The sequence below is a fragment of the Dryobates pubescens genome, chromosome 26 (genome assembly GCF_014839835.1).
Source record: "Dryobates pubescens isolate bDryPub1 chromosome 26, bDryPub1.pri, whole genome shotgun sequence".
In the NCBI taxonomy this organism is placed as follows: domain Eukaryota; kingdom Metazoa; phylum Chordata; class Aves; order Piciformes; family Picidae; genus Dryobates; species Dryobates pubescens.
In genome coordinates, this window is record NC_071637.1 from 4,213,239 (window position 1) to 4,240,709 (window position 27,471).

At 55.0% G+C, this 27,471-nt stretch overlaps 1 protein-coding gene across 2 annotated transcripts; it reads right to left on the minus strand.

The window, feature by feature from the left end:
- Positions 1-7,389: 7,389 nt before the first annotated feature.
- On the minus strand, positions 7,390-26,713 carry HNF4A (hepatocyte nuclear factor 4 alpha). 2 transcript variants are annotated; one of them, XM_009908613.2, is made up of 10 exons: positions 26,446-26,713; positions 22,711-22,885; positions 21,130-21,224; positions 19,121-19,227; positions 16,144-16,299; positions 12,271-12,358; positions 11,680-11,835; positions 10,557-10,793; positions 9,792-9,914; positions 7,390-9,193 (listed from the first exon to the last, which is right to left on the minus strand). In XM_009908613.2, the coding sequence occupies exons 1-10, from the start codon at positions 26,558-26,560 to the stop codon at positions 9,051-9,053; spliced, it is 1,395 nt and encodes a 464-aa protein (XP_009906915.1). In that variant the 5' UTR covers positions 26,561-26,713; the 3' UTR covers positions 7,390-9,050. The 2 variants fall into 2 exon arrangements, with proteins under 2 accessions (XP_009906915.1, XP_054029665.1); XM_054173690.1 differs by having other exon boundaries at positions 22,711-22,888.
- Positions 26,714-27,471: the final 758 nt, after the last annotated feature.

Consider the following 27,471-nt stretch of genomic DNA (forward strand, 5'->3'; position numbering starts at 1 on the left):
GTGCTCAGGCTGGAGGTCCCTGTGAGCTCTTGACTGTAGCCCGTGTTCTCAGCCAGGAGAGGGAGTCAAGGATAGTTGGACAAAGACCGGGAATCACAGGTGCCCGCAGTGGGAGTCGAGGCCCTTCTGCAGCGAGATTCAGCTTTGATTTATTTCTTTTCCAAAGCTTCATCCTTCCAGAGTGGAAAATGCTTCAGTGCCTGGCAAAAGCCATGCCAGCATGGGCACCCCATGCCGATGTTCCAGTTCAGCCCTGCTTTGGGCCTCACCGACTCACAGCTGGGTGCCACCCGGCAAGCTGGTGTCCTAAGCTGGGAACAGCTTGGATCTGTGTGAATTAGACCTGTTCATGGTGTTACTCCCTGCTGTTTCCAACAGATGATGGGATAAATGAGGTTGGAGGGGACATGGAGGGTAAGAGACCTTTGCCTTCATACAGCGCTTCAGCACGAGGGAAGCAGCCAGGCAGGACCTGCAGTCCCAGCGCAGATGTAGGAGCCCGAAGCTGGCAACTGCAGACAGTTTGGAGGGAGGGAGAAGGCCTGTGTGGGGAGATGGGTCTGTGGCCTCATAGCTGAAAGGGTGAAGGAGGTTCCTGGGTGCACCTGATCCAGCTCATTGCTGAAATTGTCAGGGAGGCTGATCTGAGAAAAGGCTTCAAAACACCAAACAGCTGGCAGTTACTGGAGCTGCAGGGTACCATCTACAGGTTGCACAGCCTGGCTGGAGTTTACACCCTGCAAACAAGGCAGGAACATTTAGCAGGGAGGTGGCAGTTCCAGACCTGAATGTTGAATAGCTGCTGCAGCAGGGTTTGGGGAGTAAGCAGGGGTGTTTGAAAGGATGTGTGAAGGAAGCTCTGCTTGGAGGGACCAGAAGGGCAGGAAACAAGTGAGAGTCAGAGGCAGTCTCAGTGAGAGGGATGTGAAAGGATTTTCAAATAAGAGCCAGGGGCAGGTTGAGAGAAAGGAAGGAAGGAAAGCAGAAGTGAGAATACTGCACAGTGAAGAAGGACTGGAGGTGGAATACGGTTTGGGGATGGTTTCCAAGTGCAGTAAATACCATAGCTCAGTTTTCTTTACGTGGGGAATGTTGAATGCAAGAGGAGTGGTGGGTGGTGAATGGAGGTGAGGGGTTCAGGCCCCAGGCCATGGTGCAGGCGGAGTTCTAAAGCACTGCCTCATGAAATCACAGGAATGGTAGCAAGTGTTGGTGTCACTGACGCTACCTGCAGTTGGCATCTTGTGACTGGAAACCAGTAGAGGCAGAACCTGTCTATAAGGAAGTAAAAGCAGCAAACTGCAAAGCAACATCCAGACACTAACAGTCCTCCCCTAGCTGCAGAGGTTTGTCTTTGCCCACGGCTGCGGGACACGCCGCATCGCATGCAATGCAGCCCTCCCCAGCCCAGAGGAGATGAACCCCACCAAGCCTGACCCTTCATCAGCTCCTAATTGCAGTATTTACAGGAGCTTCAGGCAGGAGTTGGGAGCCACACCTTGGGAGCCACTCCTGGAGCCCCGTGGGGAACGCAGCCCCTCTCACGTTCGTCTCTCCTGTCCCATGTGGTTCCTGCTCTGGGCTGCTCCCCGTGCCCTGCCGTTGTGTTATAAACCAGTGGCTGTTGGTGGTGGTTGATATTTAATGAAGCCTCTATGATACTCTTCACTCATTTACTTATCTGAACACACTCAGTGCCCAGCCTGGGAAAGTTATCTTGGCTTCTTGAAGGTTTTTCCACCATTAGCAATAAACGTTTTACAGTCTTGGCAAGCTGAGGCTGAAAAGAGAGCAGGACTTCAAACAACACTGCTCACAGAGAAGGCTTTAAACTGATATTAAATCACTAAACTGTGCAAACATAACAGTCCTGTAATAAAGATAATCTCTGTGCAGTTCAGGCCAAGAGGGGCTCTGGTCCTTGGGGTGCAGGTGGGACCTCTCGGCCCCACAAATTCCACAGCCCTTTTGGGCAGCTCAGCATCAGGGAGCCACTTGTAGTGCTGGGTGAGGTCTGCCCACACCAGCCCAGCAGCATGGAAAGGGGTCTAGGGGACAAGCAAACCCTACTAATCCCCCTAGGCAGGGCCACCCCAGTCTTGTTTAAATCTGCTCTGGACATGGTGCCTGGCCCATGTGGTGCTTGGCTGTGATACAGTCCCACCCTTCACTCCAAGGGTGAAGTGACTGAGAAAATGTTCCCTAAAATACCATAAATATCCCTGATCCCAAAGCCTGGAAGCATACATCCTCCAAGACATGCTTCCATGCCTGTTGTGGTGTGAGGAGGGGGTCTCAGAGGTGGCAGCCTGAGCTGTGAGAAGCAGATGTGGTACTGGGGGGCTGCCCCTGCCCTCCTGCTCTCCCCACACACACAGAGCAGGCCAGGAGCCGGGATGCAACTGCATGCAAACCTGGAGCATCTGCAGGCAAGGCAGGCACCCCTCACCCAGGCATGGCAAATCATGCAGTTAGACCCCCAGGGAGCCAGCTGTGTGGTGTGACAGGGACAGACAGCTGTGCCCAGCCCAGGCTTTGGGGACAGACTTTGCTCCCCTGAGCCTGAGTAGCCTCAAGCCAAGCAATGTCTGCAGAAGCTTGGCAGGGAACATGCTTGGCAGGACCTCTGAATGCTTTAAATATGCTGGGATGTCTGCAGTTTAATTTCATAGAATGTTTTGGGAGGGACCTTTAGAGGTCATCTAATCCAACTTCCAGTTTCCTCTGAACTGAGGCACTGGTTTCTCAGGCTTTCATCATCTGTGCAGGGCCCTCACCCACTGGAAGCACTGGCAGCAGCTGTCTCCATGGGCAGAGAGGGCCCAGGCAGGATCAGCCCTTGCAGGGGGCTGCCCAGGTGCTGCTCAGGGACCTGTTCTTGCCAGCTCCTTCATGGCAATGGCTGCAGTGCTGCTGGGTCTGCTGGAGCAGTCAGAGCTCTTGGGTTTGCTCCTGCAGGAAGCTGGTTGGTAAAAGGTGCAGGATGCTTTCCAGCAGCAAAATGAGGAAGAGGCTGCTGCTGCCTGGCTTGGGCTGGGTGCTTTTGCTCTCAGGGCTTTCAACCTGATGCCCATCACAGGCCCTTATATCCATGGGAAGGAGTGAAGCAGGGTTGGGTGTTGGAGTAACCCCTAACCAATAGCTCAGGCACTTGCACAGCCATGGGGTGAAGGAATGCAGCTGTGTAGTGGACTGTGAGGAGAAGAGCTGCACACAGGAGGGTTTCAATGCAGTGGTAGGGCTGTCTTCACTGCCTCCTCCATGGACATGCAGTGCACCACATCTCCAACATGCTCTCCCAGATCAGAAGATGTTACTCTAATCCCATAATTTAAGGCAATTTTAAGATCCTCACCCAGAAGCAAGGATCCCAGAGGTTGTCCTTTAGCTGTGCCAGAAGTGCTGAGGGCCTGAGTCAGGGATTCTGAGTCTCTAAAGTTTGCCTTTGCTGCTTCTGCCTCAAACGTTTGTTTCCAGTTGCTTGCCATTTTAGCTGCTGCATGAGTTAGGGACCTCCAGATCTCTCTAGGCAGACCTCTAAGGCTTTGTGTCCTCTGCAAATCAACTCTGAGCAGATCCCAGGATATGCCTGAAGCAGTGTGCTCCCTGGCAGTGGTTCAAGGTAGCACCACCCTGTTGGCAGGCTTAACTGATGGGTGTTTTGAAGGCACAGGCAGGTTTTGGAGAGTCACAGAGAGGCACAGAAAAGTGCATTCTTCAGTTACTCTACTGTAATGATTTTCCCAGACAGTGAGGGGGGATGTGTCAGGTTCCAGCCACTGCTGACACCTAGGCTGGCAGCTGCAGTAAGGAGCTGCTGCCCAGCTCCTGATGCTTTCTGCTGTGGGGATTTATCCCAGCATGTCCCTCAAGCATCTTCTGCACTCCTGATCACACCCCTGGCATTTTCTAGCAGGAGGTAAAGAATCACAACAGCTGCCCCAGACCAGAGTCATCAGGCATGGGTGCCTCAGGCTCAGAAGGGCTTTCTGGTCTTCCCGTGCCCATGGGGTCACAAGTGACTGCAGGTCCCAGCCAGGCAGGGCTGCATGGTGTGAGGTGCTGCACTGGAGCACAGCCTGCAGAGCCCAGAGGTTTGTGTAACCCAGACCTTGTTCTGGGACTGATCTCCTCAGCTAGAGGTGCCCTCAGGCCTCTGAAAGCTGATGAAGCAGCCATGGTGACACAAGCCTGGCATCACTCCAGGCCCAAAGCCAGAGCAAGCCTTGGAATGCAGTTCTCAAGCCACCTTCCTCCCAAGACCTGGGTTAGATCCAGAATTGTTCTGCCCCTGGCTTGAACAGGAAGCACTCTGCTGACCCCAGCAGCCTCCTGTCTTACACAGGACACTGAACTGGAGGACGTGACTGCAGCCTTGTTTGTACCAAGCTCTCCTGCCCACTCCACACCTGAGGAAGCTGACAGGGTGCTGCTGGCCTGGCTGGCAGTGCTGCAGGGGCTAGGTGTGTTCAGGATTATCAGGGTCACACCTCCTTTAGGAATGGGCAGAGGGGTTTTAACCATGCCCACACCTCACCCTTCCTCCTCCAGCCTGCCTAAGTGGGAGAGGGCTGTGCAGTGTGTGGCTGCTTGGTGCTGTTTGCACTCAGCCTTGAGGGAGCTGGGCAGCCTGGCACAGAGCTGCCTGGCACAGAACTGCCCAACAGTGCCACGTTGCTGAGTTGTCCCTGCTGCCTCTTGCTATTCTTGACTGTCTGTGCCTGTGTGTGCCCTTGCAGGTTTAATGGCAGCAATAGCCAGGGGTGATATGCAGGCCATAAAACTCCTCTGCCATTCTCTCTCTCTTTTTTTTCCCTCCTCACTGAGATATGAAAGCTCTGGAAAAAGCTCCAAAGCCTGCTGGCTATTTCAGATGAAGGTTATATAAGGAATATGAAAAGAATGCATTTCACAGGGGCCAGAGGACCTAAAAATATCACTTTCACAGATCTGTGCTTGGACATTTGTAAAGGTTTCACAGCTGGAGATGCTGCTTTCCAGGAAATCATCCTTAGTCTAGGCTTCAGGCACAGAACAGGACAGTAAAAAGCTCTGGTATCCAAAAACAATGCAAGGAAATTGTCTTAAAGGCTGATACTTGCTGGCCTTCCAGCAGCCATCTCCTGTGCCTGTGGGCTCCAGGGAGCCCAGCAGGATGAACACAGCCCATGAGTGGCTAGAGCAGTGTGGCAGGGTGATTCCAGGCTGGAGTGACAGCAGAACTGAAGGTTGGGTTTGAGGACAAGGCTGTTTCTGGGACACTTTAAGGATTTGGGTTTTTTTCCCCAAGAGACTTGAATCCAGTCATAAGAAACCTCCTGTAGGGACTGCACTGATTTAAGATTAACCAGGTAAAGGGCAACCTTGATAGAGCAGTTCATGGGAAGCAACCCAGGAGAGTTTATTGCTTCGAAGATTTGATATTACACCTGTGGAGCTCTTAGGGCATATACCCAGGCAGAACCAACCCTGAGTCACAGGGCTCCTGTGGCAGGCAGAGGTCTCCTGGGTTTCATTCCACATTAAGGAGATGGAGCCAACTCCTTTTCCTTCCCTTGAGTGGGCAACCACTCACTCAGTGTGTGCTGAGGTGACACATGTCCTGCCACTGCCTTTGCTGGCCTTGTTCAGGCACTCAGGGCTCTGGACCATCATGGGTATACAGGTACTGAGGACATGTTACTTGAGGTCCTTCCTGTTCCCTTGGTCCTTGGCCCCAGAGTGGAGGCAGGCCCTGAGTGCTATCTCCATGTCACCCTCAAACACAGTCTGAATCTCATCCCTGCATCTCTGACCTGCTGATAGTTTTCACCAGCATGACAGCCCAGTGGAAGGCTACTGGATGTGCAAGCGGGATGGAAGATCAGCCTGCTTCTCATGCCTCTTCCCATCCCATGTCAGGGGCAGGAGGTGGGAGAACATGAAGGGCATCTCCTACAGCTCAGAGCTGCAGATGCTGGATGCTCTTCCTGCCCAGACACCTGATCTTTGCAGCCTCTGCCCCTTCTTCCCCTTGTCTTCCTGGGCATGCTACAGCTGAGTGCAGGCTCCTCTGAGCAGAGGAGCAGCTGGTTCACAACCTGCCCTAATTGTCAGCCTGTTTCTTCACCTTTACAACCAGTGACAAATTGACTTTCACTTTATCATCTTATTGTGCCCTGTAGGCTCAGGCTGCCTTTGGCCGCAGCTGTAGGCTGGCAGCGTGTGAGCCAAAGCAGAGTCAGCACCTCAGGGTGCTCAGAAAGCAGCTCTGGATTACAAAAAGGCCTTTAAAATGAGTGTGTCCAACATGCTAAGAAGATGTTTTGGCTTCCTTTGCTTGGCTTTCAGAGTGTGCTTACATGGAGTCTTTAAGCTCCCTGGAACCCTGAAAGCAAATATTTCTTCTTCATAGCTGTTTTTCTCTTGAGGAAGGTCAGGATTGTCATTGGGTCCTGTGGTTCCAGCATGCTTGGCTCTGGGACAGACACCAGCCAGCCTCAGGCTCCCCAGGAAATGCTGGCAGCTGGCAACAGCATCAAGCCCTTGTTTGGGCTTTGCCCTCAGCACACACATGCCTCATGCTCAGCCCAGCAGCGAGGTGAGCCCCTGGATGGAAAAGAAATCCTCCCAGCTGGATTGAAAAGAAATCCTCCCAGAAGAAAGAAATCCACCTGTCTGGGAAGGGTTAGAAAATACTTTGGCATTTATTTCTTTTACTTTTTCTTTTTTCCTCTTTTTTTTTTTTTCTCTTTTTTTTTCCTTTTTTTTTTTTTTAATGAATACAAACTCTAGTGAAGAAATATTCCTCTGTTTCCATTGGAAGGCAGTAACCAGCAAAAATTAATGTACAATATGGAGGAGGAATGCTTGGTGCAAACAGACCAGAAGAGGCTTCCCCACAGAGCATCTCTAGGCAGAGGGCAGGGTGGGGGGAAAGGTTGCTGCAGCTGGAGGAGACAGCCTGGTTATTGGGAGTGGGGAGGGGAAGGGAGGGAGGGGGGTTGCACTGAATCTCCCAATTATAAATAATCAATGTGATTTACAAGTTATTTTACAGGAAATGATTGGATTCATCATTGCAATAAATTACTTGGTAGGATGCCACCAGAGCTGAGGGGCGGCACTACGCTTCTGAGGCACGAGGTGAGGGGCTTCGTTTTGCACTGGAAATCGAAGGACAGACCTGAGGCTGCCCTGGCTGGGCTGGCCCAGACTCATCCCCACCAAGGATCTCTCAGCAGCCAAAGTTCCACCAGCTCCATCTTCCCCAGAGGTCAGCACCCCACATAGTCTGTGGTTAGTTAGAGCTGCCATGGCCTTGTACTGCCCAAACTGACTGGTGCAGGGCTCTGTGAGCTCCGGCCCTGATGGCACCCAGAGGAACGACTGCTGGGTGGAGGGCCCAGCCCTGCTGGCACCCAGAGGAATCAGTGCTGGGTGCAGGAGGGCTCAGCTCTGCTGGCACCCAGAGGAACCAGTGCTGGGTGCAGGAGGGCCCAGCCCTGCTGGCACCCAGAGGAACCAGTGCTGGGTGCAGGAGGGCTCAGCCCTGCTGGCACCCAGAGGAATCAGTGCTGGGTGCAGGAGGGCTCAGCTCTGCTGGCACCCAGAGGAACCAGTGCTGGGTGCAGGAGGGCCCAGCCCTGCTGGCACCCAGAGGAACCAGTGCTGGGTGCAGGAGGGCCCAGCTCTGTTGGGCTCTGCTGTAAACCAAGGGACAGAGCTGTGAAGCTTGGGCACAGGCAGGCACAGAGAAACAAGGGCTGTGGCAGGGAGGGCACAGGGCAGGTGGGTGCAGACCCAAGGGACTTGGGTGAGGCAGGGCCCTTGCCCTGGCCTCTGCCATTCTCTGCAGGAATTGAAGCAGTGGTTCTGAGGCTGCTGCCCTCAAAGCCTTTGAGGGCTGAAGGAGCCATGAGGAGTTCTTATCCTATTGTGAAGGTTTTTCCATCTGTTGTCAGCCACTCTCTCCATGCTGGAGCAGTGGCACTGGGCTGGACAAGCAGATTATAGAGCATAGCTCAGCTGAGATCCTGGGTTACAATGCTCCCAGGACTTGGTCAGCTCAAGACCTTGGTCTAGTCTGTGAGGCCTGGACTCTTCCCACCCTCACAGCTCTCTCCCCTTCATATGTCCTTTCCTCTGCTTCCTTCCAAACAGGTATCCAGTGATCTTCTTCTGACTGCTGAGAAGCACTATTTGGGCCAGTGATACTTGGGTAGTGCTGCCCACCACCAGCCTGTAAGGGGTGACCCCATCCCATCAGCTGAAATCTTCTGAATCTCATGGTTCCCCAGTCTCCCAGTCCAGGTAGCAAGGAGGCAGTAAGTGGTGTAAAGGGGGGATTTGGCAGTGGTTGTCTCTCTGAGCCCTGTGGTGGGAGGGGTGGTCATGGCAGAGAAATAACAAAACCTCTCCAAGGGCAGAAGGATCCAAACAATGGAGAATTTGCCCCAGGATCAGCTGTAAAGGTTTGTTAGATCTGTCTAGGAGGGTCTGTGTGCTGAGGGGACACCATGCAAGGACCTGGGACTAGCCAAGGGTGAGGAGTGGTTCTGCCAGTGGTGCCTGGGCAAAACCCACATTCTTCACCTGCTGTTATGCTCCCAAAGGAGCTTCCATCTCCATCAAGTTTGGCTGGACTGGGGGCTGTCTGGAGAGCTGGCATGGTTGCAGGAGGGAAGCCGTGTGCTCACACAGCACAGAGAGGTCACAGGGTCAGGTGTGTACCCACCAATGCTGAGAGGTGGCAATGGGGGAACAGGCAGCTGCATTGTCCTCAGCCAGTCCCTGCCACCTCCCCACAGAGGGAGACAGAAATCTGGCCCTGAGAACTGAGGGTTTCAGGAAGGCTTCAGCCTTGGTTCTGGGACTTGAGGCTGCCCATGGCACATCCTGTCTGTCTCTGCAGGAGGACAGCTTCTGATGGTGGTGGACCAGTCCAATAACCAAGCCCATGTGTTTGCACCCAAGCACCTCTGGATGGCTTCTCCTTTCACAGTGACAGAGTCAGTTTGGGCTCTTCTCCCACATGGTCTTCTAACCAAGGCTAGGTGCTGTGCAGGTCACTAGATGACCTCCTGCTTGGTAATGGCAGGCTGTGGGATGGAGGTGGGCTGCTTGGCCACGGTGGCGATGGCTCCAGGCAGCAGCTTGTACTGCTCTGGTCCTGAGCCTGCAGGTGGAGATGGCTGTGGAGTTTCTGGAGTAGCTACAAAGAGAGAAACATAATTAGCAGAGGGCCTCATGGGCCTGACAGCACTGGGGTCTGTCCTCAGTCATGCAAGGTTCGTGTGTGAGCAAGGCAGAGGCTCTGCAGCAAAACCACTGCTCCTGGTGACTTGTGTGCAAGGCAGCCTGGATGCAGAGGCATCACCAGGTGCCCTGGAAGAACCACAGTAATAAACATCAAATGAGAGGACCTGTAGCATTCTGAGCTGGACTGGCCACTTCTATTTGGTCACTTGAGATGATCTCAGTGCAAATTCCCAAGTGGAATTGCAGAGGGCAGTGAGCTGTGTCTGAAACAGGCAAGGGGAGCGGAGCCCTCCCACTGATTTCAGCAGGCACTGGATGGGATTATTCATCCCCTAAGGGCTATGCAAAAGCTACAGTCTGCCAGGGAACATGGTGTGGGATCAGTCAGTCTGTCCTAATCTAATCTCACCCACCACTTTCATTGTCTTCTCCTCCAGGAATTTCTCACAGGCTCTCCTGCATGGAAATGTCACTGCGAGGTAGAAACCACCTCTGCAGGCAATCAGGAGAGCTCTCCGTGGTGGAGCCCTGCCCTCTCAGGTGATACTCACACATCTGCCCGTTGTGCATCTGAGGAGGCATTGTGTTGGCCACAATGACATTTGTTCCCAGGTTCTCCTGGATCAGGTGGGGGTGCAGGGGGTGGTGAGCGTGCGGCGTTTCGCTTGATGAGCCTAAAAACGTACACAGGATGTTAGATGCCTCTGGGGCAGAAGGGGACAGTTCAGAGGGGCAGCCCTGCTGCCCCCAAATGTCCAAGGCTTTGTGCAGGACCAGCTGGTGTGACTGGAGCACACCCTTCCTTTTTACCTCCATGGGTGCCTTGGGCTCCCTAACCCCTGCCTGCTGCCTGCATTTCCTCTCACACAGGGTTATGTTCCTGCCCTGCTGAGTCACACTTCCATGTAAAGAAGAGCACAGTGGCAACTCCTTGTTTTGTTCTGTCCCATTGGATGCTCCCACCAGAAAATCTGGAACACTGAGCTTTCAGACCCTTTTGTTCCCTTCTGACAGGGAGGAAGATTAAGTACTATGGCTGGTAGGAGTCTGAGGGTGGCAGAGCAAAGCTTGTCCACCTGCAGAGAGCTGGGGACACCTCCCATAAAGAGATGCACAGCTAATGCAGCCCTTTAGATGAGCAGAAATGGGGGAGCCTTTGTTCCCAGTGCTAGAGGGAGAGGATTTTGTGTGAGGCAAGGGCTGACCCGCCTGTGGGCTGTCTCTTTCCAGGTAAGAACCAATGGCTGCGTTGATTCTCAGCCTGGGAGCGATCGGGAAACAGTGAGAGGCCTCTTGTGGGACGCGCAGGTACTCACCCCCCAGCAGCATCTCCTGCAGCAGGTTGTCAATCTTGGCCATGCCGAAGAGCTTGACGAACTGGATCTGCTCAATCATCTGCCAGGTGATGCTCTGCAGCACGGGCAGCAGCAGCAGCAGCTCCCCGAAGCGGCCGCGGCAGTCGTACTGCCGGTCGTTGATGTAGTCCTCCAGGCTCACCTGCACCTGGTACCGCAGCCGCTTGATCTTGGAGGGGTCGCTCAGGCCCTTGGCATCTGAAACAACCCACAGAGCAGCTGCCCAGGCTGCTCCTCTGGCAGCGTGTCCTTCAGGGGCAGACTGCCTCAGGGTGCAGGCTGAGGCGAGCTGTCTGCTCCTCGTCTGCTGCAGCAGTTGGTTCTGCTCAGGCTGCCTTCTCCCCTCCCTCCCAAGAAGAGTCTGGCCCAGAGAGGCAACCAGGCAGCATTTCCACTGCTCAGCAGCAGTGTTAGTCAGCAGCCCAGTGTGCACTTGCAGCCCAGAAAGCCAATTACAGCCTGGGCGGCATCAAGAGACGTGTGGCCAACAGGGCCAGGGAGGTGATTCTCCCCCTCTGCTCTGGTGAGACCACACCTGGAGTACTGTGTCCAGTTCTGGAGCCTCTGTTCCAGGAAGGATCTGGATGTGCTGGAAGGTGTCTAGAGAAGGGCCACGAGGAGACGCAGAGGGCTGGAGCACCTCTGCTGTGAGGACAGACTGAGAGAGTTGGGGTTGTTCAGTCTGGAGAAGGCTCTGAGGAGACCTTATTGTGGCCTTCCAGTATCTGAAGGGAGCTACAAGAAAGCTGGGGAGGGACTTTTTAGGGTATCAGGGAGTGATAGGACTGGGGGGAATGGAACTAAAATAGAAATGGGTAGATTCAGATTGGATGTTAGGAAGAAGTTCTTCCCCAGGAGGGTGGTGAGAGACTGGCACAGGTTGCCCAGGGAGGTGGTGGAAGCCTCATGCCTGGAAGTTTTGAAGGCCAGGCTGGATGTGGCTGTGAGGAACCTGCTGTAGTGTGAGGTGTGCCTGGCCATGGCAGGGGGTTGGAACTGGCTGAGCCTTGAGGTCCCTTCCAACCCTGACAATTCTATGATTCTGTGATTCTATGATGGTGCCCCTGAGGGAGCTGGAGCACACCTGGGTCGAAGAAGATGATGGCCTTCAGGCAGGCATACTCATTGTCGTCTATCTGCAGCTCCTGGAAGGGCAGCACTAGCTCGTCCAGGATGCGCACGGCCACGCGGTTCACCTCCACCAGCTCGGGGCAGTTCCGGGGGATGATGTGGTCGTTCCCTTTGGGCAAGCAGCACAGAGACCATTGCCTTGTCAAGAGGGTTAAGGAGTTCAAACCCCAGGTAACCAATGCTGAGATCATTTTGAGGGTGGAGGACTTAAGGAGCTCCTCCTCTGCCCCTGCCCTGGCTCAGCACACCAGAAATGCTGACCTGTGTTGCCTCTCCTCACACCGGAGTCACTCAAGCGAGGACAAGCTGACTGAGAAGTGAGGCTTTCTCTCATTCACACCACAGCCTGCTTACACAAAGCTGGAGGTGGGGGCAATGTGCATGTTCACAGGCCCCCAGCTCTGCCACACGTCGTGGACTTGGCTTACTGATACACAAAAGAACTCAAACCATCACCCTGCAAGAAACAAACGCTGAACCACCCTCTCCTCCGCCCCAGCAGGGAAGCTTCACAGAAGCCAGGAGCAGAAGCACACTTCTTTACCTAGCAGCAAGACATCCTTGAACACCATGGACCTCTTGGCAGCTCCCAGTAGCAGATGCTCCCCTGCGTGTGCTCGCAGCAGTGCTACCTGCAAGGGCAGGGGAGGGTTATTTGGGTGAGGCAGAGCCACAGCTGTGATTTCATGCAAGCAAGAGAAAAAGCCCAGTGCCCCTGTGCTGCACTCAGGGCTGGGGAGCCAGAGCCCCTCTCCAGCCACAGTCAGAGAAAGTGGGCAGGAAATGTCCTCTTTTATGCATTCCTGTGCATAGACAGCTGAAAATCCAGTCAGAACCAGCAGGTACTAGACAGAACCTGAGACATCCCATAGTTACAGCACATGTCATGAGCAAGACTGTCCCAGGAGCTGATGGCAGCAGTGGGACATGCTCACGGTGGGCTGGTTGCAGACAAGGCAGCTCTAGGTGCAGAACCAGGGACCATGCTCCAGCCTGGGATGTGGTGGGGAGCAATCCCCTGTTGGACAGTGGCTGTGCAATCACAGCTGGTGACACAGGGGTCACCCTCTGGCCACGGCTCCCTCCCCAGCAGCAGGCATTTGGGCCAGGGAAGCCACGGGGATGTTTTTCTGCCTTGATGTTAATGATTGAAGTGTTTCATTTTACACCCTCCAGTGGCTCCTGAGAATGTTCTGAGTCTTTTGCCCTCCTTCAGTTAAAAATTTCAAAGATTTAGGCAGAAGCAGAAGTTAACAATTGGACAGCCTGACACAGAGGCTTCTTAATGTCCAGCCAGGAGCCTCTGCTGCAGAAAACAACAATTAAACATTAATGAAGAGATTCTGAAGAGGGTGTCCTGATGGGAACAGTCCCCTTGTCCAGTGTGTTATCCCTCAGCAACTGACAAAGCCAGGAGAAGTCTTATCCTACCAGAACTGAGGCCTGGAGCACCTCTCCTATGAAGACAGACTGAAAGAGTTGGGGCTGTTCAGTCTGGAGAAGAGAAGGCTCTAAGGTGACCTAATTGTGGCCTTCCAGTTTCTGAAGGGGGCTACAAGAAGGCTGGGGAAGGACTTCTTAGGATATCAGGTAGTGATAGGACTAGGGGGAAGGGAAGGAAGCTGGAGGTGAGAAGATGTGAGGAGGATTCCCCATGAGAGTGGTGAAGCCCTGGAATGGGTTGTCCAGGGAGGTGGTTGAGGCCCTGTCCCTGGAGGTGTTTAAGCCCAGGCTGGACGAGGCTCTGGCCAGCCTGATCTAGTGTGGGGTGCCCCTGCCCATGGCAGGGGGGTTGGAACTAGATAATCCTTGTGGTCCCTTCCAACCCTGACTGATTCTATGATTCTAACTGCCAGGAGAATGGCACTCATGGAGGAGGGCTCTGGTTGCAGCAGCTGCTGATGTCTGAGAGGGGAACTTCTTCTTTTCGCAGGGAGTGGAAAAAAGTGATGCAAAATAAACAGAGTGGAGGTCCCTGCAGAGCAAAAAGACTGCACATCCCACACCTGGTGCTGGAGGAGCTCCATCTGTGTGCCAGGACCTAGTCTCTCACCATCCAAACGGGGGTGGGTGCCTGCTTCTAATTAGCAGAGCTGCAGAAAACCGAGCTTTCCTCTCTGGTGACACTTTGAGAGGGGTGGAAGGTCCAAAGTGGGAGCAAAGCCCTCACACATAAATACCATGCTCAACAAAGCCCAGCTTGGAGCCACCATCAGCTTATTTGAGCAGGGTTAAATCCCTCCAGCAAGGCAAACCCCTCTTGCTTGGTGCTTGTTCTTGCAGGGAGCATTGCAGTGTGAACTAAGGATGAACATAAAAGCTCCAGAAGAAGAAAGCAGAACTTTTTCTCTTTAAGATGTGTTGGCTTTGCTGCCCCAAACCCAGTGGTGGACACTTTGGTGCAGAGGAGGAACAAGGGCTGGGTGTGCCACTTCCTGTGAAAACCTGAACACAGTTGAGTCATCCTCAGGGAACACTTCAATGAAATGTGAGTTTCCCAACAGGAAATGGACACAAACTTGAACGTAGACGGTTTCACCTCAACATGAGGAGAAACTTCTTTACAGTGAGGGTGAAAAGCCCTGGAGCAGGCTGCCCAGGGGGGCTGTGGAGTCTCCTTCTCTGCAGACTTTCAAAGCCAGCCTGGATGCTTTCCTGTGTGGACTACCCTGGGTGATCCTGCCTTTGGCAGGGGGGTTGGACTCGATGATCTCTGGAGGCCCCTTCCAACCTCTAACATTCTACCATTCTGTGAAATGCTCCCACTGGACATGTCTTGACTGGCTCTCAGGGCTCTTGGGTATGGCCTTGCATGCAGCTGTTTCAACCCTGCTCCCTGGCATTTCTCTCCTTTCTCCTGCCCTCCCCTGAGAATCTGCTGCCTCTGCTCTCACACCATCCTTGGAAAGCACAGATGGCATTGACTGGTCAGCTTTAAGGCAGCACAGACTTTTCTCTCAAGCCTTTTGGGACAGACTGGGGAACAGCTTAAGGAGGAGGAGGGATGGCTGGTCACACCAGAAATCCTGTTTCAGTCAGGGGCATGCTGAGAGCAGCCTCTCCCTGGCAGGAAGGCAGGGTACAGCCAGTCTCATCTCTAGGCTTTGTTTTGTTCTTGAAGTTTTGCAGCCCCACAGCTGTTAAGTGAGCTCATGTGAAGTTGCTGGGTTGTGCAGAGGTGTTAAGCAGGTCTTCTGCCTCCATTGCAAACAGCCTGAGGATGCAGTGGGTTGTGCAGAGCTGGGCAAGCTTCCCCCCACAGGCTGCAGCTGTTTGCTGTGTGTCTGGCACTTTGCCATTGGAGTCCAGTTTGTTATTCACATTTTGGAGCTGGATTTGCCTTAGCAGTTTAACAGAGTTCTTTTCTCCAGAATCTAACACCTGCTCACAATGGAAAAGGGGGAAATCTGCTCCTGCATTAACAGCACTGAGTTCCCTGGGGCTCTGTGCTGCTGGCTGGTTCCTGGAGAGCTGGGATTGAGGATTCAGGGGGCTTTGATCAGCTGGGTACTCTTCTTGTCTAGATACCCTTTATCTTCATGACATAAAGGTTACCTCTAGGTCAGCAGGGCTGGAGCCTGATCCCAGCTGAAGAGAGCACATGCTGCTTTTGTGGCTGTACATTGGGGCAAACTGGGAAAACCTTCCCACCTGTGGCAGGAGCTGTGCTGTCCCCTGCCAGAAATGTTACCCCTTCCCCCTGGAGCCTCCCTCCCATCCTTGAGTGCTGTTCAAGGCTGGGCACACATCATCTCCTGCAACATCTGTTGCAGTCCTCTGAAGGACTTACACAGGAGACCACTGCTTGGTGTACCTTTGAGGCTGCCTGAGCCCCTGCAGTCTTATAGGGGAGATCAACCCCCTGTGCCTCTCTTGGGTAGAAAACTGGCAAATGTCATTTGAGTAATTCATGTTCAATGCAGATATATTCCTGCTTTTAAACCCTGAAGAGAGATTTTCTCGTTGCCCTGGGAGCAAACTAGTGTTTAGCTTCAATAGCTGTGTACTAGGAGAGTGGGCACAGACCCATCTCCAGACCAGAAGCAGAAAGGAAGCTCGAACAGGCAGGTTTGGGTTTAAGTCTGGAGCAGACCTTAGGCTACAAATCTTTCCTGATTACCCTGAGCATTTGTATAGCACTTGAGGAGTTCCAAGTGCTGCACAATCTGTAATTAATAGACAATTGACTGCCAGCCCCATGCAAAATGCTCACCTGATAATGCACCCAGCTCAGCCTTATCAGGCCTGTGCTCATCAGCTGATTGGCTGCACATGCAAATGGGCTGTGCTGGCATTGTATGGATGCTGCTCCCAATCAGCCACAGCAGCCAGGATAACAGAGCACAAAACGCACATCTGCTTTGAAGGTCTCAGCTCCCCACCACCTTCACCAGAGCCAGGGGGAGGGGGGACTTGCCTGGTCATCCAGGGGCAGCTCACAGAAGGCAGGGATGTACTTGGCCCACTCCACCAGCACCAGCAGCTGCTGCTTCATGGACTCACAAACGTCAGAGATGTTGGCAATCTTCTTCCCTCGAATGTCTCCGTTGATCACAGGAACTGGGGATGATATCTGGAGGGAGAGAAAGGACCCTTCAGCTTTCAGTGCTGCAGGGGAAATGCAGACAGGAAGCTCTCTGGCCTGTGGGGTGATGCTGGGTCCAGCACCTGCAGTTGCTTTTTTCTGTTGCCACTCTCAGAACATGTAGCCCAGCATAACTCATGTAAGATCAGCCTGGGGGGGCTGTGAACATGAAAAGCTTCAGAGCTGAGGCTTGGTAAACTGTCCTGTCCACAGAAGAAATGTTGCTTAAGCCAAGATCTTCCTTCCACTGAATGACTGCACCCAGGCATGATCCAAGAGGGAACAGTGAGGCTCATGTAGTGGTCAGTAACAAGGGCACACCCACTCAGTGTGGCTGCTTAAGCTACTGGGTCCCAGCAAAGGGCAGAGAACTGTTCTCTCTTCCACCTTGATCCAGAGCTGGTGCTTGCCCAGACCTGTCCTGTCTGCTTTGGGCAGGAGACAGTCAGGCTCCACTTCTCCTGTCTGAGTCAGCATGAGCACAAGAAGCCTGCTGCAGGCAGCTTTCCGGGTGTGACGCTGCTTTCCACGAGCAGCAGGTCAGTAACTCTGCCATTGCCCAATGTGAGCTGCAGAGACAGCAAAGCTGTGGCAGGGCTGCAGGTGTGCAAACACGCCGGACACAGGCCGCGCTCAGGACACAGGCCGCGCTCCGGACACAGGCCATGCTCCGGACACAGGCCGCGCTCCGGACACAGGCCATGCTCCGGACACAGGCCGCGCTCCGGACACAGGCCGCGCTCCGGACACAGGCCGCACTCAGGACACAGGCCGCGCTCCGGACACAGGCCGCGCTCCGGACACAGGCCGCGCTCCGGACACAGGCCATGCTCCGGACACAGGCCATGCTCCGGACACAGGCCGCGCTCCGGACACAGGCCATGCTCCGGACACAGGCCGCGCTCAGGACACAGGCCTCGCTCCGGACACAGGCCGCGCTCAGGACACAGGCCGCGCTCCGGACACAGGCCGCGCTCAGGACACAGGCCGCGCTCCGGACACAGGCCGCGCTCAGGACACAGGCCGCGCTCCGGACACAGGCCGCGCTCCGGACACAGGCCGTGCTCCGGACACAGGCCGCGCTCCGGACACAGGCCGTGCTCCGGACACAGGCCTCGCTCAGGACACAGGCCGCGCTCCGGACACAGGCCGCGCTCCGGACACAGGCCTCGCTCAGGACACAGGCCATGCTCCGGACACAGGCCATGCTCCGGACACAGGCCGCGCTCCGGACACAGGCCATGCTCCGGACACAGGCCTCGCTCCGGACACAGGCCGCGCTCCGGACACAGGCCGCGCTCCAGACACAGGCCTCGCTCCGGACACAGGCCGCGCTCTGGACACAGGCCTCGCTCCGGACACAGGCCTCGCTCCGGACACAGGCCGCGCTCCGGACACAGGCCGCGCTCCGGACACAGGCCGCGCTCCGGACACAGGCCATGCTCCGGACACAGGCCGCGCTCCGGACACAGGCCATGCTCCGGACACAGGCCATGCTCCGGACACAGGCCGCGCTCCGGACACAGGCCATGCTCCGGACACAGGCCGCGCTCCGGACACAGGCCGCGCTCAGGACACAGGCCGCGCTCCGGACACAGGCCGTGCTCAGGACACAGGCCGTGCTCCGGACACAGGCCGCGCTCCGGACACAGGCCGCGCTCCGGACACAGGCCATGCTCCGGACACAGGCCGCGCTCCGGACACAGGCCGCGCTCAGGACACAGGCTGTGCTCTGGACACAGGCTGTGCTCTGGACACGGTGAATTATTTGTCACTGCAGAGGCAAACTGGGGCCATCCCGTTTGCAAAGGACAAGCCTGACAGCTCTGCAAGAGCTGTCACACACACAGGTAACAGCTGCCCAGGCAGGCACCCAGGCTGCTGCCCGGCTCTCATGCGTGGCTGCTCACCCAGCTCATCCCCAGGTTCCTCCACAATGAACTCAGCCCCTGCCCTCCCCGCTCCTGGACAACGGCAGCTCTTCCTGTCCTGGGCCTGCCAGCACCCTCACCTTGGACCTTGCCAGCCTCCCTGAGGAAGCAGGATTCAGATGCCACCTGCATGTTTTTCTCTCAGGTTGCACTAGCTGGAAGCCTTCCAGCGCTGGAGCTGTTACTGAATAAATACGATTGTAAAAGCCTCACCATGTATTACCCTAATCAGAGGGCCCGGAAGGCTTAGCAAATAAATAAAGACCTCTGAGTGAGTGACCCAAGATCCTGGAGAAAGCAGCTCCTCAGCAGTATCTGGTTCTAATTAGCTAGGCACAGAACAGTTACCAATTACCATGCTGGAGCCTCATTGTTTAATGAGTCTCTGTGTGCCCTGCGGGAGAGCAGGATCACCCCTGGATTTGTCTATGGTTGTAGTTTTTATCAGCAGACTCTGCTCCAGCCTTACAGAGGCTGCCACTGAGGGATTCAGAGCCTCAGAAATGTCCTTTCCTTGCAGATCATGAGACCCGAGACCCCATAAGCTCACTCCTCTGGGAGCAGCACCCACACACATTTTATAGGGTATATAAATACTCTGGGGCCTGGGTAAGCCAAGGTGGGGGGGTGGGATGAGACTGGATGTGCTGCCTGTGTGCAGAACAGACTACTGTGTACTACTGAGTCCTGGAGCAAGGAACATTGAGGGGGAGGTTTCAGGGAACAACTGCCTTTGGAAAGCCAGAGCCCAGCTGGCAGGTAAGTCACTTAGAGAAGAGGTGGCAATTTGAAGCCTCAGCTGTTAAATACCCACCCAGCTCTGCTAGCCAGGTAGTGCCTGGTGCCTCTGCACTTGTGAAAGAAGGAGGAGGAGTTACCTGCTGTGCCAGGACTTCTGCCTGCAGTAGGACATTGATGGAGGGCAAGCTGCTGTCTTCATAACTTGACCTGCGGGTGCTGATCCGGTCGCGTTCGTTCTGCACAGCTGCAAGAGAGCCTTTGGCTGAGCTACGGCACAGCAGTGCCCACCAGCAGCCCACACAGCCCTTCAGTGCCCCCCTGCCCTGGCTGCTCCCCAGCCTGGCAGCATGGAGCTGCAGCTCTGTCTGGTTTGTGATGGGCTGCTTGCAAGAGTTGCCTACATCTGGAGCTCTGTTTTCCTATTGGCTCAGTTCTGCTTTCATGGCATGGGGTCAGTTCAGAGGCCAGGCACCTGGTTCAGAGCCTGTGGAATTCAAGGGGAAGGCTCCTTCCAGAGGAGGTGGCTCTGACATTTGGAAATCAGGGTGTGGGGTCTGACATGGTGGAATGAAGGAGCTGAGTATCTGCACAGCTCGTTTGTCTGTCCACATGACTTCTGTGAGCTCTCTTTGGGAAGCTCCTGCCCTGGGTAGGTACAGTTGGAAAACTTCCTTCTAACTACAATAAGGAAGGAAGTGCAGAACAGCTCCTGTTTATCTATCCAGAGCAACAGAGCCCTCTCATACCTTATCATAACGAGAGTCTCAGGACAGGTTTGACCCCTACATGCCTCCCTTCTTGCTCTGCTCCTGGGAAGGACCTGGGCTTTGAGTCTGGCAGGTGGCAGCAGCCAGAGGAGCAGCAGCAGGAGAGCTGAGGGGGAGGCTCTGCCTGTGCCAGCCTGGCTGTCACTTACCCCTGCCACACCGCTCGGAGCCATCTGCTCCAGCAAGGTATTGATCAACGGCAGGGGCACCAGAACAGGCCCTGCCTTAGCTGGTGGCTCCCTGGATTGATGCCTTCTCCATGTATAATTCCTGATAAAAAGCAATAAGGAGGCTGTGCTGGGAGAAAAGCCCTGCAGTCAGCGGCTGTAAATAGGAGCTCTCAAGGTTATGCTGCTCGTTATCAGCGGCAGGCCCCCGAGTTCAGTCACGCCATGATGTTTTCCAAATGTTTGCTCAGTATTAGCTGGTCATGCACCTAATGGAACTTCCATTGAACATTAACAGACAGCAGCCAGGCTCTGAGCTCGGGATGAGCAGGGACAGGAGGATTCCTCTGTTCTTCAGAAGGAGGCACCCCCGAGTGCCTCGGCCCCTCATTTAATAGGGGCGAAATCTTCCTGCCCAGAGGTGTTCCTGCTGGCTGGGGGGTTTGGGGAAGCCACCCAGCTACCACTGGTCTTTCCCTCTTGTCTTCAACGCCCCCTTTTCTCCTAAGTTTCTTCTTGAGGGGGTGTGAACTGGGAGGAGCACAGGGTTTCATCTCTCTACAAGGGGCAGCAAGGCCAAACACTTTCCAGTTGTCCCCTTGCAGACATTGATGGGAGGAGCTCTGTGGAGTGCCAGGCAGCTCCTCTGGGCTGCTCCTGGCAGGTTGTCCCTCCACTGATAGGGCCACCAGCAAGGTCAGCAGCAGCAAGCTGCTCTGTGCCTTGCTGTGTGGGAGCAGGGTGATGTGGATTAGTGTGACCAAGAGTGAGCTGCAGAGGCCTGAGTGTGAACCATGTGTGCATGTGTAGGCAGTCCTGAGACACAAGCACAGCCCTGCAGCACCCTCCTGGGCATTTTGGAGAGGTGGCATTTTGAGAGGTGCCCTGAGGAGAGGCCTTGAAATTGAATTTGGGAACATGCAGAGCCACTGTTCCTTGCCCTCAGCTGCTGGAACAATGGCTGCTTGCTTCCAGTCAGGTGGGAGTAGGTATGTTGGGTTCATTCCTGGAGGCTCAAACTCCTTAAACCCTGCTGTGATGGGGTCCTGGATGTGTGCACAAGAGAGCACAGTGGAGGGAAGACAGGGCTAAGGTGGCTGGGCTCACATGTGCACAGCAGAGACTGTCCTTGGGCTGCAAGGACTTCCTCAAACACACTGAGCCAGCATGGCTGCTGCAGGGGGAGCACAGGGAGGCCACCCCATCACCCACCTTCCTTCTTCATCCCTGCTCGGAAGCACTTCTTCAGCCTGCAGTAGCGGCACTGGTTCCTCTTGTCTTTGTCTACCACACACTGCCTGTTAAACCTGGGGAGAAAGAAAGGTGTGAGCTGCAGCAAGGCTGAGCTTGAAGGCAGGATAAGACACAACCCCAAGCAGCAACATGTGCTCAGAGCAGGGTCTCAGAGGTTCACTCTGATAAAGGAGCCCTGGCCTGTGCCATTTCCAAGTTTGCTTTAGCTTGAGGCTTTTTCTTTGCACTGAATGTCTCAGCACTTGGATCTGCCTCTGGATGTTCAGTAAGGATGAGCTGGAGCCTGACAGTCCCAGGCAGGAGCTCAGGCTCACTAATCACTAGGCACAGAATGCTCATGATGGACTAGCAAGTCCCAGTGAAGCTAAAAGTGTGAGCCAGGAGGGTCAGAGCCAGCTTAGGAGGGAGGAGAATGCATTCATTCTGAACACAAAAAGGGTAGAAGGTTGCTCTTGAGTTAGTAAGGCTAAGAAGTGGGTGTAAGTCCCTGCATCTCTCCAGAGCAGTGTGTGAGGATCTAAGCAGGTTGGTTCTGACATCTGGACAGCATTGCTGGTGTGCAAACAGCTCTGCAGCCACCTGCGCATCGGAGAGGACTTGCGAAGCAAGCAGCTCCTTCTCTCCGTGCTTGTACCACCACCAAAGCCATCACACATGGCAGGGCAAATACTGATCTCCCATTTGTGTGTCTCCTGCCTGCAGCACAAGCCTGGGTGCCAGTGGCAGCAGGAATTTCACTTGCAAATTTGCTGTTTTACTGCTGGTTGGTAAAGTTTGCAAAGTAAAGACGAAGGCCCACGGAGCTGGGAAAGGGCTCCCAGCACCACAGAGCTCTGCAGCTTTACAAAGACTTCTTTCTACTGTGCTTTGTAAAGCCCCAAGCTAAGATTTGCCCAAATGGATGTCTGAGAGCAGCTTTTTAAGCGTTTTTGTAGCACTGATGTGAAAGCCTTGTCTCCAAAGAGCTTGGCTTTCCTGCTGGAGCTGTGGGCAGGCAGCTCCCTGGGCAGCCAGTTTAAATAACCCTGGGGTGCAGGTGACACATGTGGGTGCTTCACATGCACCCACAAACCTGGGCTGTCTTTCTGTCACTCAGATTTTAGAGTCACATTGATCTTCATGCTCTCCAAGTGGCTGTCAGGCCACCAGGAGTAATTGATTCCAAAAGCCCAAGTGATTTAGACACTCAGAGCTGGAGATTCCTTGGTTTCCTCTGTGACTGTCTATGTGTGGGTTGCTCAGAGCAGGGAGCAGGCTGGTCACAGCCACTGATAGCACCATAGAGTTGTGGGCTACCACCAGTGACAGAAGGTACCTAAAGAATGGGACAGGACCTCCCAGAGTCCTGCCCTGGTGATCATTGGAGGCCAGTCCCAGAGTGAGAGTGGTCTCTGACCCTTCCCAGCTAGTATAAGGTCAGAGAAAGTGATGGGGATGAAGAAGATGAAGGATTATGTTGTTGTGCTCTGAGGACTTTGCCATTTTGCTCCTAGGGACAGTTTTGTGTCAGCCACAGGGCTCTGCCCCCTCTGCCCTCACCTGCAGGAGTACATGTGGTTCTTCCTGACACTCCTCCTGAAGAAGCCCTTGCAGCCATCACAGCTGGAAGCGCCATAGTGCTTCCCCGTGGCACGGTCCCCGCAGATGGCACACAGCGCGCTCACCCCGATGCTGCTGGAAGTGTTGATGCTGGCTGCTTCTGATGGAGATGTGTCTGCTTGGGGAGGGACACAGGGAGAAGAACAGAGTGAGACAGGCCCCTGAGATTTCTTAACTCAGTTTCCAGCGCTAGACTTGGTTTTGGAGGAGCCAGGTAGCTGCAGCCAGGTTGCACGTCAGAGAGGCGTGCAGGGAGGGCTGGGTGCTGCAGCTTTCTTCTCGCTGCACTTCGAGTGTGCCAGGGTGAGGCAGCTCTTCCTAAAGGCCTTTAGACAAAGTGGAAACTCATTTGCAGGAGTCACAGAGCAGAGCCAGAGTGCCTCAGGGATTTGTAGTCACTGCAGTAGCATGGAGAGGAGAAGCTGGTGCAGAACTGAAGCAGAGGTTTGACAGCTCAGGGTGAGCAGCTGGCTTGTTAGAGAAGGGTTTGTGTTACAGCTCTGACAGGGCCTGGGACAGCCCTGAACAAATGCTGTAAGAGAAGGGAGGTGACCAGCTCCCTTTGCTGGAGAACCTCCCTGCTGGGCATGCAGCTCCAGCTTTAAATGCAGAACAAACTCAAACGACTTCATGAGGGCAAACACTGCCCATGCAAGGAAGAACTGATGGAGCTAACCTAGAGAGAAAGAGTGATGTCCAGCATGGAGCAGGCTGTACTCTGGCTATCTTCTAGAATCCAGTCCCACCACAGGGGACTGGTGGGGCTGGCTTTTGCAGGACTCTTCTGGGAGGATGGGGAATTGCTGCAGTCTCTGTCAGAAAGGACACCTGAAAGGCTCGAAACTGTCCCAGCCCTACACTAAAACCCCTCCAGCAAGCCAAACAAACCTCAAGGCTGAAGGGCTCAGCCCTTAATTGAGCTGATGTCACTGTCCCCTCCCACCTACATTTTCCTGCACCAGCACAGGCACATTCCCCTGCCTCAGTGGAATTCCCATGCACAAATGACATCCAGGATCTGCATGGCCATAGAAACCTGCTGAGATTTCCATGCTTGAATCTTTTTGTCCCTGGGCTTGGCAGGGCCACAGTTAACTGTCACCCTGGGAGAGCCACAGCTGCTGCCACTTGGCACCCAGCAGAAAGGGGCCTGGGTACTATAAAAAGGCTGGTCCCAAGAGATCTCCCTTTGGCAGCTGGGTGCTGGGGGAAGCTGAGGCAAGGCTGCCTGGGGCACAGCTTCTGTTTTAGCTGTCCTGTTGTGGAGAGAGGAGCTTGCTGCATAGCCTGCTCCTGCCATCCCTCAGCAGGAGGAACTGGTGAGGGTTCAGCAGTGAGCTGGCACAGAGGATCCCAGACTAGCTCCTTCCCTGGCTCTAGCAGCACCTTCAACTTCCCTGCCTGCTTTCTCTCTTTCTAATTCTTTCAGACCCTGCTGTATTTATTCCTGAGTCTGTTTGCTGCCCCTCTGGGTCCCTGCCTGGCACACCCTGCACACAGCTGCATTCCCCTGTGTGCAGCACTGCCCAAGCAAAGCTTCCCTCTCCTCTCCCAAAGCCCTGAGCTCCTTCCAAGCCCGCTCTGGCAGTCTCTTGTCCCATGAGCAGCTTGCCTCCAAAAGCATCCTTCCTCCCAACGCATCCCGAGGGCTCGGCTGGCTGAGGACCGTTCCAGAATGAAGGTTAGGATCCTGGTCCCAGCTAAACATTGGACTTTTACAAGAGGAAGAGCTGCCCTGCCTTGTGATCACGGTGCCTGTGCATCTGTGGCAGCCCAGATAAAGCCCTGCTTAGCAGAGTATCCTGCTGTAATCTACTGAACATTGAACAGGAAAGGCTGGCACCGTTGTCAGCGGCATTGCAACATCTCAGACTAATAGCCAGCCCACAATAAAATTATTGCCTAATGGATCATTTTTTTTCCAACTAAGTTTATTTTCTGGTGTCAGGAATTTGGGCTCCTAGCTGCTGCAGTGCTGTGGGTGTGCTGGGGCTGATGTGGAGTTAAGGGGGGGGAAAAAAAACCTTGAGTTTCAGTTTGAGACCTCTCAGCTGAGACTTGTGTTAGCAACAGGAGCTCCTGGAGAGGTTCCCCGAGCATGGGATGAGTTTGGTTTGTGATGGTGGCAAACTCGGGTCACTGCTGAGCAGCCACCTCTGGGCTGGAGCTGCTGAGCTGTGTGGGGCAGGGGCTGAGCTCTCCTGCAGTCCTCATCCAGAACAGGACTCTGAGGTTCTGCAGGTAAAGCTTCTACAGGCAGAGGTGTGGGCAGTTGCCAGGGCACCAAGCAGCCCCGGAGGCAAAACCTGCCCCTGGCCTGGAACTGGGCAGAGGAGGAGAGGTGTTGGTGCTTGCCTGACCCAGCTGACTCATCCAGCCCTTGGGCAGATTTCATTTTGTGCTTGATCTTGTCATGAAATTATTGTGTCCCTCTGCCTCGGGGAGTCCTTAGTCTGAGGAGACCAAGACAGCTCCTCTGTGCTGCAGCTTCTGCCTGCTGGGTGGGAGAGGGACATGGAAGGGGAGCGAGACCTGGGCTTATCTCAAAGGGTCCGGATGGGCATTGGCAGAGCCAAAGGGGGTTGCTCTCAGCTCTGAGAACCCTGGGTGGGTAGACCAGCCTCCAGGAGCAGAGAAGAGGCTGAGAGCCTGCCAGTGGGGAGTTATTGCACAGCAGAGCCACCCTGACACTGTGGTGTCACAGCTGTTACAGAGCAGAGCCATAGCCCAGGGAAGCCAGGCACAGGCTGTGAGGGGAGAGCCCACACTGCTGGCACAGCCCTCCCGGGACGGGTGTCTGGGCAGCCTGTGGCACAGCAGCAGGGGAAAAAGGGCTCGGGGGTCGCTTTCTGTGGCTTGCTTTGTTTAGTCATTAACCTCCTATTTAGAGAGACTTTAAGGGGGACTTAGAGAGGAATCTTCTGCTATCTCTGAGCACTTAGTCCTTGGTTCTCAAACGGGTGGGCCAGTGGTGCAAATCCTGGTGGGTGGATGAGAATGCTCCTCTATCCTTGCCTGGTCCCCTTGCTCCTCACCCCGGGAGCTGAGCCTCCCAGCCCTGTAGAACTGCCAGGGAAGGGGATGGCACCCGGCACCCCAGCTCTGCATGGGGAAGGGCTGAGGCCTCTGGGCAGCTGTGGGGGCAATGCCTGGATTTTTTTTCACCCTTGTCAGATGCTAAATGTCCAGGGAAGCCAATCTCCAGCTGCTGCCGGGCTGGGACTGGCTCTTTGCTCTGGAACTTGGCTGCCTGTCGGGTGAGCTGTCAGCAGTGTTTCACTCAGAAGCTTTTAGCTAGTCATTTCTCTTGCCTGGGGTCTGGGGGTGGCGGGACCCATCCTGTGTTCAGCCCCAGCCTGGTTTCTGGGCTGAATGTCTGGTGGGGACCCCTCACTGCACCCAGCCCCTGCCTTGTGCCCATCCCCAAGGTGTCCAGGCTGCAGGACACTGTCCCACCTGCCCCGAGCCCAGTGTCACACCAGCCCCTCCATTTCTCCCCAGGGCAGGCAGAAAACCCTCCCTGAGCAGCCAGGACCCCTCAGCTGGCACCCACCCCCCCCCAGCATTCCCCAGCCCGCCCGGGGCAGCAGTGCAGCGGCCGCCCCAGGCACTTCTCCTCCAGCAGCCCCCAGCTCAGCCCACCCCAGCGCGGGGGAGCAGGCGGAGGGGACTCACCGCTGCCCATGGCCAGCACCTGCATGTTCTCAAACTCCAGGGTGGTGTAGGCCGGGTCCAGCGCCGCGCTGTAGTCGGCCATCTCCATGTCCATGAGGGCTTTGGAGAGGCGCATGGTCCTCTGCCACCTCCGCTGCCCCCGGCCCAGGCTGCTGGCCCCGCTGCCTCCCTCTGCCTTGGCTCCGGCCCCTCTCCCTTCGCTTTTATTTCAAATATTTCTCTGAAGGGATTTGCTGAGCCTCCAGGCCTGGACTCCCCGGAGGGGTGGAGGCAGGAGGCAGGGGGTTAATCGTTAATCATCTCGCCCGGTGCTGAGCTGCTGGGTTTTTGGTGGAGCTGCAGTGATTCCTGTGACTGTTTGTTATTGAACCTCGAGGTGCTTTGCCCATCCCGGCTGCCAGGCGCAGGCAGCAGCAGGCACTCCCCGGGAACACCTTCCCCGGGCCGGTGACCTTGATGCTGAGCTGCCAGGGTCGGTCTTAATTGTACCTGGGGTGGGAAACTCGGAAAACACCCCACCGGCAGAACAAGGTTGCTGTTCACTGCTGTCATTGCCTTCCCCTCTGCACCGTTGGCTGCTTTCTCCCCTGTCTTTCCCTTTTCTGGCTCCCCCCATCCCTCCCACACCTTTTTCCCTTTTCTCTCTCACCCCGAGAGAAGGTCAGCACCTGCCTGGCTGTTCACACCTTGCTATGCAAAGTAACGACGCACATCTCCTCTTACTTCCCTATAAACCGAGTTTTACAGGGGCTGGATGCCCTGCAAACAGTTCCCACCCTGTAGTCGTGGTGAATAGGGCTGGAGAGTGCCCTGGGCATCCCTGAGGCTGATCCTGTCCCGCTGCTGGAGTCACCCTGTGCCAGGCAAACCCCCTCCAAACTTTTGTTTTGACTGATGCATCTTAAAATTGTCCTCAGACATTTTACAAGGTGGCAGAACTTTGCTCTGCAGCGAGATTTCTGCTTCAGAAGGAGCAGCTGTTGCCAGCTCTCTGCCATCGCTACCAATGGTGCTTCTGCCACTTTG